Source organism: Sceloporus occidentalis, unplaced genomic scaffold (genome assembly GCF_023333645.1).
Source record: "Sceloporus occidentalis isolate IW3139 unplaced genomic scaffold, rSceOcc1.0.p SCAF_1, whole genome shotgun sequence".
Lineage (NCBI taxonomy): Eukaryota > Metazoa > Chordata > Lepidosauria > Squamata > Phrynosomatidae > Sceloporus > Sceloporus occidentalis.
Window position 1 is genome coordinate 265,856,436 of NW_028316981.1, and position 17,169 is coordinate 265,873,604.

At 40.5% G+C, this 17,169-nt stretch overlaps 1 protein-coding gene across 10 annotated transcripts in view; it reads left to right on the plus strand.

Annotated features, from left to right (window-relative positions):
• Nucleotides 1-17,169, plus strand: part of KIAA0825 (KIAA0825 ortholog) — a 258,455-nt gene that overhangs the window by 125,021 nt on the left and 116,265 nt on the right. For 9 of the 10 annotated variants that reach the window (XM_089493054.1, XM_089493079.1, XM_089493062.1 and 6 more), the window contains one exon: nt 5,001-5,153. In XM_089493054.1, coding sequence (XP_089349180.1) covers nt 5,001-5,153 — 153 coding nt within the window. Of the gene's footprint in view, nt 1-5,000; nt 5,154-13,703; nt 13,844-17,169 lie in introns of all 10 variants that reach the window. The other variant, XR_016277504.1, reaches the window with a different exon arrangement.

Genomic DNA, 17,169 nt, shown 5'->3' on the forward strand with positions numbered 1-17,169 from the left:
TTTAATATTTAAGGATAATATGAAATGAAATTGTTCACTGACCACTTTTTTTCACAGCTACACATTGTCCATATGACTAGAGATAACTAGGTAGATATATTAGCATGGCATCACCAGTAGACTCTTTAGAACTGAGGGATGCTGTCTCACCAGTCTTTTCAGGGATTTTGTAACACCGTTGAGACTAACCGTATGAAGGAAGAATTCAAAGATATAGCTGTGTTAGTCTGTAGAATCAGTACGTAGAGATCTTGCAGCACCTTTGAGACTAACTGAAAGAAAGAAATTGGCAGCATGAGCTTTCGTAGACTTCAGTTTACTTCCTACTTCTTCTGAGGAAGTATACTGAAGTCTATGAAAACTCATGCTGCCAATTTCTTTCTTTGGGTTAGTCTCAAAGGTGCTACAAGATCTCTTTACATACTGTATGAAGGAAGTTGTAGCATAACCTTTTGTGGACTTGTTCTACTTCCTCAAGTAGATCAAGTCTTGGAAAACTTATGATACAACTTCTTTTGCACAGCTAGTCTCAATGGCGATATCCAGACTGGTGCTTTGCGCCGGCCTGGATACGTGCTAGGGTTGCCTCGGGGCGTCCTTTACAGACGCCCCTCAACCCTAGCATGTAACCACAGCGTTGTAATGGCAGTGCCCTGTCTACATGGGCACCGCCATTATGACGTCATGGCTGCACCGCCTCCAAACAGAGTGGCACGGATGAAACGTGCACGCGCTGCTGCAGGGTGCTTGTGATGCCCTTTCAGCGGCGCCAGAAGGAGCTCTGAAACAGAGCTCCTTCCACCGCTTGTATTGGTGGCGAAGCCTTTATACGGCTGCACCAGCAGTACAAAAGAGAAAGGGGTCAAGTGGCCCCTTTCTCTCTTTCCCCGCCACTGTCGGGGTGTCCTTGGGGCATGAAGCCCAAAGGACACCCCTTTCCAGGCTGCGGGGAAGCGGCTTTTTGCCGCTTCCCCGAGGCCTGGAAAAGCGACGGATTGGGGCCTCCGGGGCTTCTGCAGTGGCCGCTGAGGCCCCAATCTGTCAGGGGAAGGGGCAGGTGCAGGCCGCCTCAAAGGAGTGGTCTGTATCCCGCCAAAGATCCCTGATATTCCAGGCTAACACAGGCATGTCTCTGCAATTTTTCAGAGTTGTTTTTATTTTAATGACCAGATTGTAGAATCATTTTATATATTTAAGCTAGTTAAGTTTGGGCTGATGTTGCTTAATAGGGTTTGCAATCTATGGATAGCTACAATAGAGATTTACAACATTGGCATAATCATGGATCTGTTAAAATGCATACTTCTACACTGGTGGGAAAGACTAAAAGGCTGGGCAACTTTAAAGGATCCCAAAGGCAATTTGTGCCCTCCTCCAGCAAGCTGCACCTCCCTGAAATCTGGCTGTAGATGACAAATAGAGTTAGTTCCCATCAGCATACTATTGACACCAGGCCCTAAAACTCCAGAGATTTTGTGTTTGTATTAAACAGTATAAGTTAGAGAAGAGAACTCTAAGAGACTTCACAAGCCAACATCAAACGTGTGAACACGATTCCCCTAGTACTAATTCTGGGCTCACACCTCTAAGAAATTGAGGCACTGTAAAACAGTGGCTCCATCTTCCATCCTAGTAAATTGGTTTAGAAATTTACCATGCTTAATGGTATGAAAACCCATTAAAAGCTCAAGAAGAAATGCAGGACCTCAAGTCTCATTGTCCCTAATGGTGGCATGGCTGCTAATGTGGCCACATGCATGTTCCACACATTTGAGAGAAGGCTTGCCATCCGCAGATGTTCAAATCCATGGATGGCAAGCCCACGGATGGCGAGGTCCCACTGTAATCCAGGTTACACCATGTAAACTGTCATGGCTCAATTCTGTGGGATTCTGGGAATTGTAGTTTGTGGGACATTTAGTCTTCTCTGTCAGAGAGCTTTCGTACCACAATAAACCACAATTCCCAGAATTCCATAGCATTAAGCCATGGTAGTTACAGTGGTGTCGACCTGGATTATTTCTGTGTGGATGCAACCCTAGTAACCAGAGCAGGTTGTCCATCAAAGTGACCAAATCCTTCTCTTCCCATAACTGGATCTGAATCCAGATTGAAAGAGCCAGACTGAAAGTCTGAAACTGGAATCCCATGACACACTCTAGTGCCTTGCCCAGATATGGAATATTGGACAGTAGCCAATAATTATCCAATACAGTGAAGTTCAAGGAGGGCTTTTTCAGAAGAGGCTTTATAACTGTCTCCCTTAGGCCTGAGACAAACGGGCAGAGGCGCTGTTGTCAGGCCGAAACTAGGGTTCGGGAGTGCACAGCGTCCGCATGCTCCCGAACCCTAGTGTGCGGTGGTGGCACCATCAAGGCGGCCACCCGTCCACATGGGGGCTGCCATGATGACACAAGCGTGGCACAGTGTCCGCACATTGCGGTGCAGAGCTTGCATCATGGATGCACCACAGTGAGCTAATGACATACTGATGGTGGTGCCCACATGCACCAAAAGAACCCACTGTGGGCTCCCTCGGGAGCAAAAACAGGTGGCTCCAGATCACCCTTTTGGGGTGGTCTGTCAAGCCCCTTAGATATGTTGGAACTGTGCCTTTCTATAAAAGGGTGTTTCCGCTACTCTTACTGTTTTAATGATCTTGGATTCTAGCACACATGTTGGCTCCTACCTCTTTAAGAATGCACATCTTTGGGCTGCATAAGTTGACAAACATCCTTTATCACAAGACAAGAAGGGTTTTAGTTTACATACACCTGTATCAAATATAGTGCCCAAGTGAGAGTGGATCAGACAGATTTTATCTACAAACTAGTTTCTTTCAATATAATTTCTCCTGCTATCCAAAAAGATGATTGGTTTTGATTCCAGAATTTTTTACTATGCTGAAGATGGAACTTCATCTGATTTTAGTTCTCACAGATGTGTCCCCTTCATCACTACAAGGGGTTTCTCTGTGTCCCACCTACAGAACAGTTAGTAGTATTTGCATCCAGCTGAAGAGTGGAAGACCAGAGTAGCTGGCTGAACAGAAAGGGGACTTTTCAGTCATGCTGAAGGAAGTATGGCCTGGTACAGAGCGCCCAAAAAGGGTGGTCTGTTGGCGCCCTGGTTTGCTCCGCGAGGAAGCCGCAGCAGACAAGCCACACGGCTTCCTCGCGGAGCAAAAAGAACCCGCAAAAAGCAGGTTCTTTTTGCGGTGCCATAAGGATGCCACAATGCGCCAATGGCGCACTCGCAATGTCATTATGGTGCCATGATGTGCGGACGCTAGGCGTCCATCGCATCAAAATGGCGGTGCCCATCTGTACAGGGCACCTCCATTTTGACATACGGAAGACGTACTTGGGTTGTAGGGTGTCTGTAAGTGATGCCCCAAGGCAACTCTAGCACGTCATCAAGACGTGCCACGAGGCCCGTCTGTACTAGGGCCATAATGCTGGCTATCCTGCAAAGGTTTCTCAGAATTGTCTGACTATAGCTGTATATGTGGGCTTCTCTGAACATATGGTCCCACCCTTAACTTGTAATATTCTCTGTCCTTCTCCTTTAATAACCTCACCAGCATGATTCTGTCTCTGAGGCAGTCCTAACACTAGTAAGGGGATTACTTTTTCACCTGATACTATGGTAGCTGAATTAGTTTTTTCCAGAGAAGAGTCTACATATATTTCATAATAATGGGATTTTCATAAATCTTGTCCTTCATGTGCACAGAAGAACTAAGAAGTAGGGTCTTAGTAACCATTCTTTTCAACCTAGCAATTTAGCACATATGTAAAGTCGAAGGCTTTCATGGCCGGCATCCATAGTTTTTTGTGGGTTTTGTGACATCAGAAAGAAAATCTGCTAGAACATGGCCACATAGCCCAAAAAAACCCACAAAAAACTATTAGCACATATGCTTTCCCATCATATTCTCCCACTTTGTCTTCTCTCATCTTCACTTAAATGAAGCCACCTAGCTGAAAAGTAGTTATCAGAGTTTTGTGGCCATGTGAATTGCAGGATACTAGAAGCTGTAGTCCAAACAAGTAAAAAAAAAAAAAATCAAACTTTGATGCTCCATTTTATGTCATTGATTTGAAGAAAACATAGGCCCGAAACAAACGGACCAAATAAAGTGGCTTCTTGCCGCTTCAAGGGCGTGGTAATACATGTCACATGCCCCCAAAGCAGCCAGAAGCCACACAGAGACTGCACCAAAGTGGCAAGAACTGCCCCAAAAAAGAGCAGATTAAATTCGCTCCTGCCAGTTGCCTGTTTGGGCTGTGCAGTTGCACAATTGGTGCTGGAGCAACCAGAGGCCACTTGTTCCAAGCCATCTGCTTTGGCCCATAATTACTCTCTTCCCAATAGCTAAAAGTGGCATTTTGTGCTTTGAAATCAGAGAAAGGTTTTGTGTTTCCCTTATGTTATCTAAATGCAGAGAGTTACTGCACATAACTACATGATTGTTGATTTTATGGTTTTAACTGTGGTTTTAACTTGTATGATAATAATATTGTAATGTTTTAATTGCATTTTTAAAACTCTTTGTGATCCCGCCTCGATCCAATTGGGAGAGGCGGGAAGATATAAATAAACTCTATTATTATTATTATTATTATTATTATTATTATTATGTCAGTTATAAGGAGTATGTTTCCATGCTATGATTTTAGTAGCAATAGTGATAGGGAGAATTATTAGTAACTATTATTAACTGTAAGTATTGATCAAAAATTCTAAGAGTTTCCTGTTCCTGTTATCTTGCCCTTGTATATGGTAATACCTCTTCATGTTTCCTCTTCCTATTTGTTCAACAGATTTAGCTCTCAGTAGCAAATACCAAACCATAAAGTTATCACATTAACACCCAATGATGCAAAATACATTATTGCTGCATTTGCTTAGAGATAAGCAAGTATTTATGTGAAATTTACATTCTCATTCTCATTCAGTGCAACTGACATTCACCTGAGCTCCTTCTTTTTTAAAAGGAATATTTGAATGAACAACTGTCTAATGAGGGATCTGAAGATGGCACAGCAAGCATTAGACCTTTAAACCTGACATTAAGAAGCAAGGAAGGACAGCCTGGTTTTGATCCTTTCCATGTGCACTATTCATATTGCACTAATGTGTTAGAAAAGGTTAGTGATTCATTGAAGAATTTTAACTTTTACTGGCGATGGAAGTGATCACATCATGTTAAAGAAATTGCTGTCCAAAAAGTGAAAAGCCTGGCCTTGTAAGATAACTTTTGCTACCCTTGATGTTGTGATTAGAAGCATACTACCCAACTGACAGAATCTACTATTCTATATTTCCCGGATACTATCTTCTCCCATGTAAATCCTCCCCATCCCACTGACCAATGATTTCTGCTTCTGGCTGTAGAACCATGCCATTCCTGGCTCCTTTGAAAATGAATCTTTCAGTTTTGGTTCCTGCAGTTTCTGTCTCTGACTCCAACACTAAAAAATGCACATTCTTGTTAGTTGTTATTCAGATTTATTATGTGAATGTCATGCTAATTATCCAACTGTGGACTACATTTGGAGTCAAAGTAAACTCTAAGGCTTGTGGGGTGTGGTACAATCAGATGTTGCTGTTTTTTGTTGGGTTGTTGTTGTTTTTTAATTCAATTTCTTCTGCATCCTTAAGATTCAGGCGTTATTCTGTTGGACAGACATTGCTTCTTTTAAAGCTCAAAGACCAGTCTTTGTCTTAGTAGATATAAAACAAAGAGGGATGTCACTATGTACAGTGGGAATGCAAGGGATATACAAGTTCTCAAAACTACCTCATTCATAGTTCACAAGGAAATTCAAAAACTTTGGAATCTTAAGTTTTCGTTTCTGCAGATACTATTTAAAAAAAAAAATTGAAAGAGCAGTAGGAGAAAAGTCTCCCACATTCTTTTGGAGGTTAATGCAGGATGGGTAGGGGGATCTCAGTAGGAATTCTCTTTCCAGAAGAACGATAATGTTTTGTTACAGGTTTCGTGTGATCTAAACCCTTTACCATTTTGAGAATAAAGGACAACAGCAAAGGACAGATAATCTTTTTTTTTCTCCTTGCCTCACCACATTACCACTGATTTAAAACTGCAATCTGATATAGCAGGCTGTAGATCACTTGCAATCTTTTTTGTTGAACATGACCCCCTCTGGCCTCTCTTGTCCCACCCACCTACTCAATTCAGACAAAGTATTCAATTTTTGCTCCTTGATGCTTCCAGTAGCAGAAGTCTTGTTAGAAAATGAGATGCAGTGCCCCACAACCCCCACCAAACCCACACAACTACATTCTAGGGTAAAAAAAGCAAGAACTAAAAGTCAATGTCTGGCCACTTCTGGATTTTATGTTTTTCAGACTTGTTTTCACATTTCTATAGCTTATAGTCAGTCATGGGCCATTCTGTTGGGACCGGCCCATGCACAGTTCCAAGCGTCTATGATATACACTTACCTGGGAGTTACTTACCTGGATTCAGTGGGACTTATTTCTGGATTTGCATCACACTTCACTATAGTAACTGCAAAAGCTTTACTGTCTCACTGGCATTCCCCTTGTCCAATTACAGATATTTAGAAAGACAAATACTATGACACTTGGTGTAGCTTCCATTGTACTGGAATAGCAGTAGAGCTACCTACCACTGCCTTCTCCACCTGAAGTCCCTGCTTGTCCCTCCCACACCATCTGCTATGGATTAGGGAGAACATTTGTTAGTGGTGGGGAGGAGTAGGAAAGAGAAGGAGAATGGGAGAGTCTCACTTGCACAGGCAATCTCTCTTCCTCTTGTGTATTCACCCTTGCTCTCCCCATGTCTTCCCATGGTTTAGCTCATGACAGGTTAGTGGGTTTCTCTCATACAGCCTAGGCTTGATGAGTTTTGGGAGATCCTATCACATACACCAACTGGAAAGTGGTTAAGAAGACACATGTGAACTATGGCAGTGAGTGATGCAGGAGAGATGGGGGACACAAGAGAAACTGAAGTAGCATTGAGGAGGAGGAATAAAACAAGTAATGAGGGGAGAGAACGAGAGAGGTCAAAGAGGAGCCCTCAGTGCCATGTTAAGGAGATATATCTACTTGCTTCTCTGTTGTCAACTACTAAGCTATGCTACTGGAAATGAAAATGACTTCATTAAGATCAATTAGAATTCCACAATACTGTGTAAACTTTTGTGTTCTTCAGAATATATGGCTGGGTGGTTTTAAAAAATAGGCTGGGGTAGAATGTGAGGTGTATAAGACAGAAAAATCCTCCCACCAATAAGTCCAGAAAGCCCAACGGATATTTATTTTATCCTACTAGGGATTTGTATAAAACCACTATCTCTAACTCTTACCAGGGCCTTTTTCTGGATTATTAAAATGTGGCTATCAGTGCCAAAATCAGCACTGCTATAGATTCTGAAGTGTGACATTGATTTGTGCAGCTGTGACCTATTTTATCAGCTGGAGCATGCCCATTCCAGTGGCTTGTCTGTAGAATTCCTAGCTTCAATCAACTTAACTGTATTTTCACACTACCAGTTGTCATGTGAGTGAATGAAACTTTAGATATATTGTTTAAATCAGGGATGAGCAACTACCTGAAATTCAGAGATTGCACAGGTCTCTCACCAGAAAGGTGGGCCTACATATTCCATTCTCTCACCCAGTTTTAAAAAAAGATTTTAAATTTATTTTACTCAAATGTCCACTTCAACCTCCAACAAGTGTGGAGGCAGATTCAATATACGAAAGGAGATATGCCATTTTAAACCTAAAAAAGCCTTTCCCAAAGCAGAGAGTGATCTGAAAGTTACTTACAAAACCACTATGTTTTTTTAAAGCCTTCTCTGGGTCCCACCATTCAGGATAATTATCAACCAGTCTATAACATGCCATTTTTAGTCAAGATTCTCAAGCATATGGTGGCTTTGTAGCTCCAGGGATTTCTGGATGACACAGATTATCTAGATCCATTTCAATGGTTAAGGCTGGTTATGGGATGGAAAAGGCATTGGTGGGTGACCTATGCTTGGACCTAGACAGTGGGGTATGTTTCTGCTGACTCTGCTCTCTCTGGCTTTCAGTGCCATCAACCATGGTATCCTTCTGGGTCACCTTGCTTGGGAGCACTGTTTTACATTAGTTTCATTCCTTCCTGGAAGGGTGAATTCAGAAGGTAGTACTGGGGGTCTCTTGGTTGTTGGCCTGTGATGTCCCTCAGGGTTCAGTTCTGTCTCCATGCTATTTAACATATACATAATTTCAAATAATAGCATTTTTATGAGCCACCTAGATAAAATGTTCAGTTGCAAGAAGGTCCAAACAATTCAATATTTTTATATCTGGTTTGTATGCTGTTCCATCTCTTACAGAAGACAGTGATTAAAATATCTGAGAGCTGTTGAAAAAGCATCCATAAATTATAGTTGCCAGTTATTTCTATTTTGAGCAACAATATGAAAATGCATATGAAAGAGCTATATCAATATAAATATTAGGAAGCAAAAATATATTTGTTAATTGTGTGTTTATTCAGCATAATAAATTCAAATTCCATGCAAAGAGTATGAGACTCTCACACTAATCTTCTGAAGTATTTTTATGATACCTTAAATCTTATTATTATTTTTAAAAAAATCTTGTAAAGATCTTGTAATTAATAGTATGTAATAAGGCTCTTAGCCCATCCTGGATACATACTCTTTCATTTCTGTTCCTGATTCTTTTCTTTCTTTTTTATTACACGTAACAGTATATATACCCAGCTGTGTGCCAGGCCAAGCATTAGCTCTGTCAGCGTTTGACAGAACTAATCACCCACTGCAAAAGGAATAGGTTAGTAACTTGTTAGACATGCCCCAAACAGATGATTAACACAGTTAAAACTAGTAGTGCTTCTACATAATTGGTAGTGCATGTAGACGCCTGTATGACCCAAATATTTTTGTTCTGCATACATTGTTCCAGGGGCTTCATATGTCCCTCCACAAACAAACAAAGTGCCATGTAAGGTTTCCAAGACCCTGTGGTAGAATAGGTTTTGGAGCCACCTTATCCATATCCTGCAAGACTTTGCATGTACTAACAATCTTATCTCCAATGGTCTAAAACTCACCTTGTAAATCTACAACAGATGTATAAAATCAGTTATCCCAGCAGATAAGGTATCTTGAGAAGCAAATTGGGTGGCTGGTCATATATAACTGCTGGTTCTGACTTGACTCTTAGCAGCTGGTTCTGATTTGACTAGCAGCTTGCCAGTCCATGCAAATTGATCTGCACTAGATTGCCTTGAATTTCTGACTGAGTCTAAGTGAATCCCATCACCTGGCATACCTTTTAACATAGACATGGCTCAGAATGAAAGCATCAACAGAATCCTGATACCATGTGTTAGTTATCCTTACTAGACTAGTGTTATCCATGACCACACACATAGTCCCTGTAGGAACTGCCTTCTATGAAGTGCAAGAGCTGCTTCCTGTGGTATCTTCTGATAACTGCTCTGGTAAATATTTGAATAAAAAACCAAATGAGATGAATCAGTTCCATGACTCCTCTTAGCTGTATGGAGAATAATGAAAGGGTATGGAGGGAACCATGCAGTTGGCCCCATCTATTCTGTCCTCCTATTTAAGTGTTTCCTGGACTAACATGGCAAGATGTCATCAGTAAATATTTCTCATGTCCTTAATAGTATGTATAAATTAGTCCTATGTTTATATGTTTCTTATTTCCCTTTGAACCCAAATAAGAGCTTCTTCTCAGAGCTACTTTCACCATTTGTAAAAAGTGTCCCCTTTTGCAGCTTCTCCCATAAAAGCAGTGAACAAGAGCAAATCTGTGCCCTTTCCTGGAAGTTAGGGACCTTGAAACTATAGTGCATGTGCTGCTAACTTCCCGTCTTGATTTCTGTAATGCACTCTACATGGGGCTACCCTTGTGCTTGATCCGGAAACTGCAATTAGTACAGAATATAGCAGCCAGATTGGTCTCAGGGACAACTAGACGAGACCATGTAACACTGATCCTAAGATCACTTCACTGGCTGCCTGTTAGTTTCTGGGCCCAGCAGGGATGTAGCTAGGATTTTAGGAAGGCGGCGGGGGGGGGGGGGGGGGGGGGGTCCAGACTAAGTGCCACCATTATAATGGGGCTTGGATGCGGCGGCGCAGCAGCACACACCATTCATTTTTCTAATGGAAGGGGGGGTCCGGACCCCAAGAACCCCCCCTTGGCTACGTCCCTGGGCCCAGTACAAGGTGTTGGTTATCATCTTTAAAGCCCTAAATGGCTTGGGTCCAAACTATCTTTGGGACCGCCTCCTTCCATACAGTCCACCCCGTGCAGTCAGGTCCTCTGGGAAGAATCTGATGCAACCTATAAAAACTAGATTGTCTGCTACCTCCCAGAGAACCTTTTCAGCAACCACTCCCAGATTATGGAACAGCCTGCCGGAGGAGATCCATCATATAACCACCTTAAACAGCTTTTAAAAAGCTGTTAAGACAGATCTCTTCTGGCAGGTCTTTCCTGAATAGATACCTGGTCAACAACAACAACAAAAACAATACCTAATTGTTGGACCCTGATTTTCTTGTTGTAATCACTATTATTTTGTTCTACATTATTTTAAGCTATGTTTTATATTGTAAATTGTTTAATTGTATTTTAAGGGGGGTGGGATTGGAGGATATGGATTTTATATTTTAATGCTGTAAGCCGCCTCAACTTGAGTGCGCAGAAGGGTGAGATAAAAATAAAATTTATTATTATTATTAAAAGTGTTACCTTACCCCTTCACGCTACACAGTTATGTTACTCTTATTACACTTTAACTGCAGTGGCAACTTCCAATGGAATCTTGGTATTTGTAGTTGGGGTGGAAGTATTTAGAATTCTCAGCCAGGAAGTCCTAGTGTCTCACCAAACTATAAACCCAGTAGGATGTTTCATGGAATTTTGGCATCGTAATTAGTGGAATCATACGCCGAAAAAGACAGGTGGGAAGGAGCAGCCCAAGTTCATTCTGGCCAGAACCAGGTCAGGACTGCACTGACTGCACAGCCCATTCCCAAAGTGGACAGTGGACTATAGCCTCAACCTGCACCACCAGGAACTGGATTAGCCTGGCTCCTTTTTGCTCCAACCGAAAGGTCCAGAGTATAGCGTCAGGCTGCTTTGAAGGTGTGTGTTGTTTGAATCCAACTCCTCTAAATTGGCCAGAAGTTACTTCATTTGGTCCGTCTGTTCCAGGCCATAGTAATATAATTGTGTAGTTTGAATTGGCCCCGGTGATGGTAGGAAAGACTGTTCCCTTTATGGATTAGTCTCATGATGTCATCACTTAGTCAAATCTGACTGACCTCCTTAAATCACTCAGTTTCTACAAAAAATGTTTACAGATTAACATTCAGTGCACAATTATTATTTTATACATACTATACATAATAAATAATAGTGTATTTTAATTAAAATATAGCAGTTTAATTGAAAAATGTCCAGTAAGATAAGTATTTGACTTCAGAGACATCACTTTAAATTGGAGGTTTGTGTACCCACCCCAATTTTCCTGATTATTAAAAACACAATACTTGACATAGATAGAAGGATAACAATTAAATTTGGTCCTCATTTGGAATTCTGATATTTTTATCTCAGTGGTTACAGCTCTCTCCTCCATTCATTAATACTATAGAAGCATAAGACCTTCAAATGCTGACAACTCAGGGCAGAATTTCTCTGCTGTGTGACAAGATTGCAGTGCTCTATTAATCTGCAAGTGACAAGAAACAGCTAAATTGGATTGCAGGAACTTTTACAGTACTATCTTATTATCAGGATGGGGATTCTCAGCACATTCTGATTCTTATTTCTTTTTTTTAAATTCTTACATTGATGATCCAGAGGTGATGTATAAATATAATTAAATACACTTGATATTATTAAACATAGCCATATAATAGTTCAGAGAACCATATGAACATAGGCAACTCCAGAATCTTTATCAGAAAACCCATGTCTCTGTTCTATATTGTGATGCAGGTGACAACTAACAGTAGGTTCTTAAACACCCAGTAGAGGTTTTGCTGCTTACCTACATTTTAAATAAAATTTAGTCCAGATCCTCAGTTCCTTTTAGCCTAAGTCTGTGACAAGATGCACTCACTTGTGAGAGAGATGATTTCTGCTAAAACTTTCTTCACCTATCTCTTGAATCTTTGGAACACTGTTGAAAATGGCACTGGGAATTGCAGAGACTTGGGGGGGGGGAATTGAGGGGCTATGGAGACTGCCCCTAAGGGGCGGCCTGTGGCCACCTTCAGCTGTGCTGTATTGGGGCCGTGGCAACTGGATGCTGTGACCCCGATCTGGCCTTTCCAGGGTGCAAAAAAAGCAGCAAAAAGTGGATCCTTTTTGAGCCCTGGAAAGGGCGTGATAGCTGTGGTGCCGCAGCTTTAAGGTGCTCTTTTTGTGCTGCATCATGTGGACGCAGCATCAGAGGAGAGCTGTGATGCCATGCAGCATGTGGAGCAATACACAATGTCACACCGCCCTGGGGTGCGTCATGTGGACACCATGTCTTGACTCCGCCCCCAAGCCAGCCTTTGTGGCTGGTCTGTATAGGCTCTTCTTTTTCTTCCACCAATGAAAACATTTGTTGCATTGATTCTTCATCTGTAAATAGAAGGACCCCTCCCATCTGCCAAAGGACAACTCAGAGTGCGACCTTAGTATTTATCTCAATGTTAATTTAAATTTGACTGTCTGCTGCTGACTTTTAGCTCAATCTGAATGTTAGTATTTGGTATCCTAAAATTGTTTACTTATTCATGCAAATCACCTCAGAAACCATGGCTGAGAGTCTGAATGTCCGTGAACGAAAAAGGGACATGTCTGAGGAAGCTAAAGAGATATTTTGTTTGCTTTTGTTTTTGATTTGCTAAAAAGCCCAATGTGTTTTGGCCTTTAGATGCACTTAAGGCCTTCTTCGGGTGGCTATTTGGACAAAAACTCAGAGGAGGTCTGAACATAAATACATCACTTCCAATTAATTAAGAGCATCAATATGTGTACAGTCGGCCCTTCTTATACATGGATTTTTTATACATGGATTCAAGCGTACACAGTTTGAAAATGTTAAAAAAACTATAAATTTCAAATATCAAACCTTGATTTTCCATTTTTTTATAAGGGACACCATTTTGCTATGTCATTATATTTAATTGGACTTGAGCATACATGGATTTTGTTATACACGGGGGATCTTGGAACCAAATCCCAGCGTATAGCAAGGGTCCACTGTATATGCTGCTTATATCCTGTACATACCCAGTTCAAATCAAAACTAGAAATTTCTGAGCCAGAAATGCCAAAACTACATGTTAATAAAGAATGTTAAGAACAGCTGGATTTTGTATATCTTGTAAGTTGATAATATAAAAAGTTGATTCAGATAGCATTAAAAGGCATATAGATGTGTGTGTGTTTTCTTCATGAGTTTCATTGGATGGTCCCTAGTTTTTGCTCTTTGAGAGTCTGAATACAAATGCTTTAAAAAATAAAATTGCACGAGAGAATAAAATTCCATAAAACTAATAAATTTTCATGTGCATCTTAAATCTAATAATTTTAGATTCCTTAAATGTATTATTTTTGTCTCTGTCTTTTATCTGGTTTGAATTCTTCAGATATAAAATCATTCATTGTGTGGAGCGAGTAAACAGTGCAAAACTGATAACTTTTCTGTATGAGAATGAGAACTGGACATTTACTGAGGATATCCATATATGTTGCCTTGGACTCATTGGAAGAAAGGAGGGATATACATGTAACTAAATTTAAATGCATACGTTTAATTTGGTACTAATGCTCCCCAACTGGATTTGTATAGCTACATTTAATACTGGTTTGGATTAAATAGTCAGTCCAGAATGCAGTAAACCTGTTTGTGTCGGGGATGCCATATTGTGTGTGTATAGATAGCACGTATCTGGATTGTCTGCTGGTCTCCTACTGAGCTAGTGGGTATTCATATTAGTAGAGAAAGATTATGCAAGTTACAACTAGGGTACATCAAGGAATGCATTGGTCTGTACTCTTAACTTTCAAGCAATGCTCTTGGGGCACTATGATCATCCAGAAGGCACTGTTGTATGTGTTACAACCTGTAAATTTTTCTTTGGTAGCAGCACAGAAACAGGCCTTCTCTCTCTTTTTTTTCTACACAAAGGAATGGTCAGGGCTCAATGATAGCAATTTTTTTTTAAATTGTTCTTGTGCGCCTTCAAGTCATTTCTGACTTCTGACAACCCTAAGGCAAACCTATTATGGTTTTTACTTAGCAAGATTTGTTTGAAGGAGTTTGCCTTTTCCTTCCTCTAAGGCTGAGAGACTTGCCCAAGGTCATAATTATAGAGTTGAAAGAGACCTCATGGGCCATCTAGTCCAAATCCCTGCCATGTAGGAACACACAATGAAAGCACCCCCAACAGATGGCTATCCAGCCTTTGTTTGAAAACTCCAAATGAGTCTGCTCCATTGTCAAACAGCTCTTACTATCAGGAAGTTCCTCTTAATGTTTAGGTGAAATTTCTTTTCCTTTAGTTTGAACCCACTGTTCCATGTCCTAGTCTTTGGAGCAGCAGAAAACAAGCTTGCTCCATCTTCAATATGACATCCCTTCAAATATTTAAACAGGGATATCATATCACTTCTTAACCTTCTCTTCTCCAAGCTAACATACCCAGCTCCCTAAGATGCTCCTCATAAGACATGGCTTCCAGACCTTTCACCATTTTGGTCACCCTCCTGTGGACATGCCCCAGAGGTCACCCAGTGGGTTTCCATGGCCAAAAGGGGATTCTCTAGAGTTGTAGTCCAACACTCAAACCACTACAACCATGTTTTTGATGCTTAGTATAAAAAAATTCCTCTGAGACATACCCCCCACATGATTATTCTATGAATTCTTTCAGTACTTCCATATTTTATATGATTGTGTTCCTGTCTGGTTTTTGGACAATGCTTCGGGGTTTATACAAATGATTAGCTGTATAATAATATTTCTAATAATTAATAAGACCAACAACAGTGCTATAGCACATGCTGCTAAAACAACTGAATCTGACTGCTCTGAACCCATCCTCCCAAGTGACTCTTTTTTGGATTAATTTCATGGCTGGGACTTAATGGTGAAGCATTACATAGGGCAATGTCTCTGCATATTTTTAGTGTAGCTGTCTGATGATCCTGAGATGCTTATGAAGCTTACCTACCAAGTTTCAGTGACCAGAAAACTCATCATAAGAACAGGGAGCCTTCTCATACCTCTTTGGTAATTGCCATCAAGTCAGAAAACTTGTGAATGAGAGACTTCCAAGACACCCTGTTATGAACTGTCCAGTTAAGATCTTGCAACCAGAGAGCTGTGGCTTCCTATATTCAGTCCGTTCACCTGTACAACTCATGCATAGAATTCCTGAAATGCAATTTGCCATTGCCTCTATAACATTGGCTAGACTGATAACATGCTAGACATCCAACATGTTTTTCAACTGAAAACCTTCTGGTTTCCAATAAATGTTTGAATTTGCCCTTATCTCATAGTTGCCACAGTTTCACATCTGAATTATTTAAACTTCATAACTATCTTTCAGATTCTAGTTTCCTTACTTGTTTGGGGATGGGAACTCTTTTTAACCCAGTTATCAAATGGTCTTGATTGTAATCTTTCATGTGTTGACATGCCAGTATTGAGCAAGGCCATAGTAAGGTAGAGAACCAATCATTTACATCTCTATACTTCCCCACCCTCATTCACACACATCATGATAAAGCCTTGGTCCTGGTTGTTGGGAAACGGGCCTAGTTATTAGTATGAATAAGAAGTGGGTATGCCAAAATAAATTAAGGGAGAGCAAGGAATGATCAGGATGCAGTGGCTTAGTGGTTAAGACGCCAGTTCTGATGATTGGAAGATCAGAAGGTTGGCAGTACAAGGCCCAAGTGCTGCATGATGGGATGAGCTCCTGTCACTAGTCCCAGCTTCTGTCAGCCTAGCAGTTCAAAAGCATGTGAATGCAAGTAAATAGGTACAACTTTGGTGGGAAGGCAACAGCATTTAATGCAGTCATGCTGGCCACCTGACAACCAATGTCGTCTTCAGACGCTCTTGGGTTTAGTAATGGAGATGAGCACTGCCTCCTACAGTCAGTTACGACTAGACATTCACGTCAAGGGACTACCTTTACTTTGACCTTTAAGGGATGTCACTGTTTTTCACTGGTTAAAAGAAAGATATTGATTGCATTTGGGTGCTAAGCACACTCATTTCCTGTCTGCTGAATAACTAAACAATTACCATTTGCTTCCACTTGAGGATATTCTTGTGATCTTTAAAACTTTACTCCCTGCTTCTGATCCTCATGACCAAAAGAAACCCTTTTGGGGCAGGGGGTATGCAGTGTCTCTCTAGCGGCTTTTGTGATGTACAAGTCTTTTATCCTGTCATCTATCTTGCATATTTAGTATTATTTAATAATAATATTAATATATAGTCACACGTATTGTTTTGTATGTCATTCCTTTTTGTTTGTAAGAATAAATGTGACAATGCCTTGGGGAAAGACATTCTACAATATAATCTAGAGAACATTACATGAGTTGGCATTATTTATATTTGTAGAAATTCATAATGATCATGTGGTGAATGGACTGTCTTACATAACAGGAAACAAATACAATATCATAATTAAGATATAGTATACGTTTTCAGTTCCAATTACACAGATGTTTTTTACTGATAAATTTTGTGCTGATGGTAAAAACATGTAAATTACTAGAATGCTTAAAAGGTTGACAGTTATTTTGGTTTTGTAACTGAGTCAGTCTTTAAGTGAAAGTGGTTTGGCAAATTGCCTTTAACAGTTGGAAAATTAACGGCTCAAAATTGATTTATCTTTATATAAATAATGACTACATCCCCAAATGAATTCATAAATTATTTGCTGCTTTATCAAAATAAAACTTTTCTGTGAGCATGATTGATGTGATCTGCCTAGGTCTGTGTTCTAGCTCTCCTCCTTTTTAGTTAGTTTTTCACAGCTGGAGCTTTAATTTACTGATCATACTAACACTGATTACTAAATAACAATA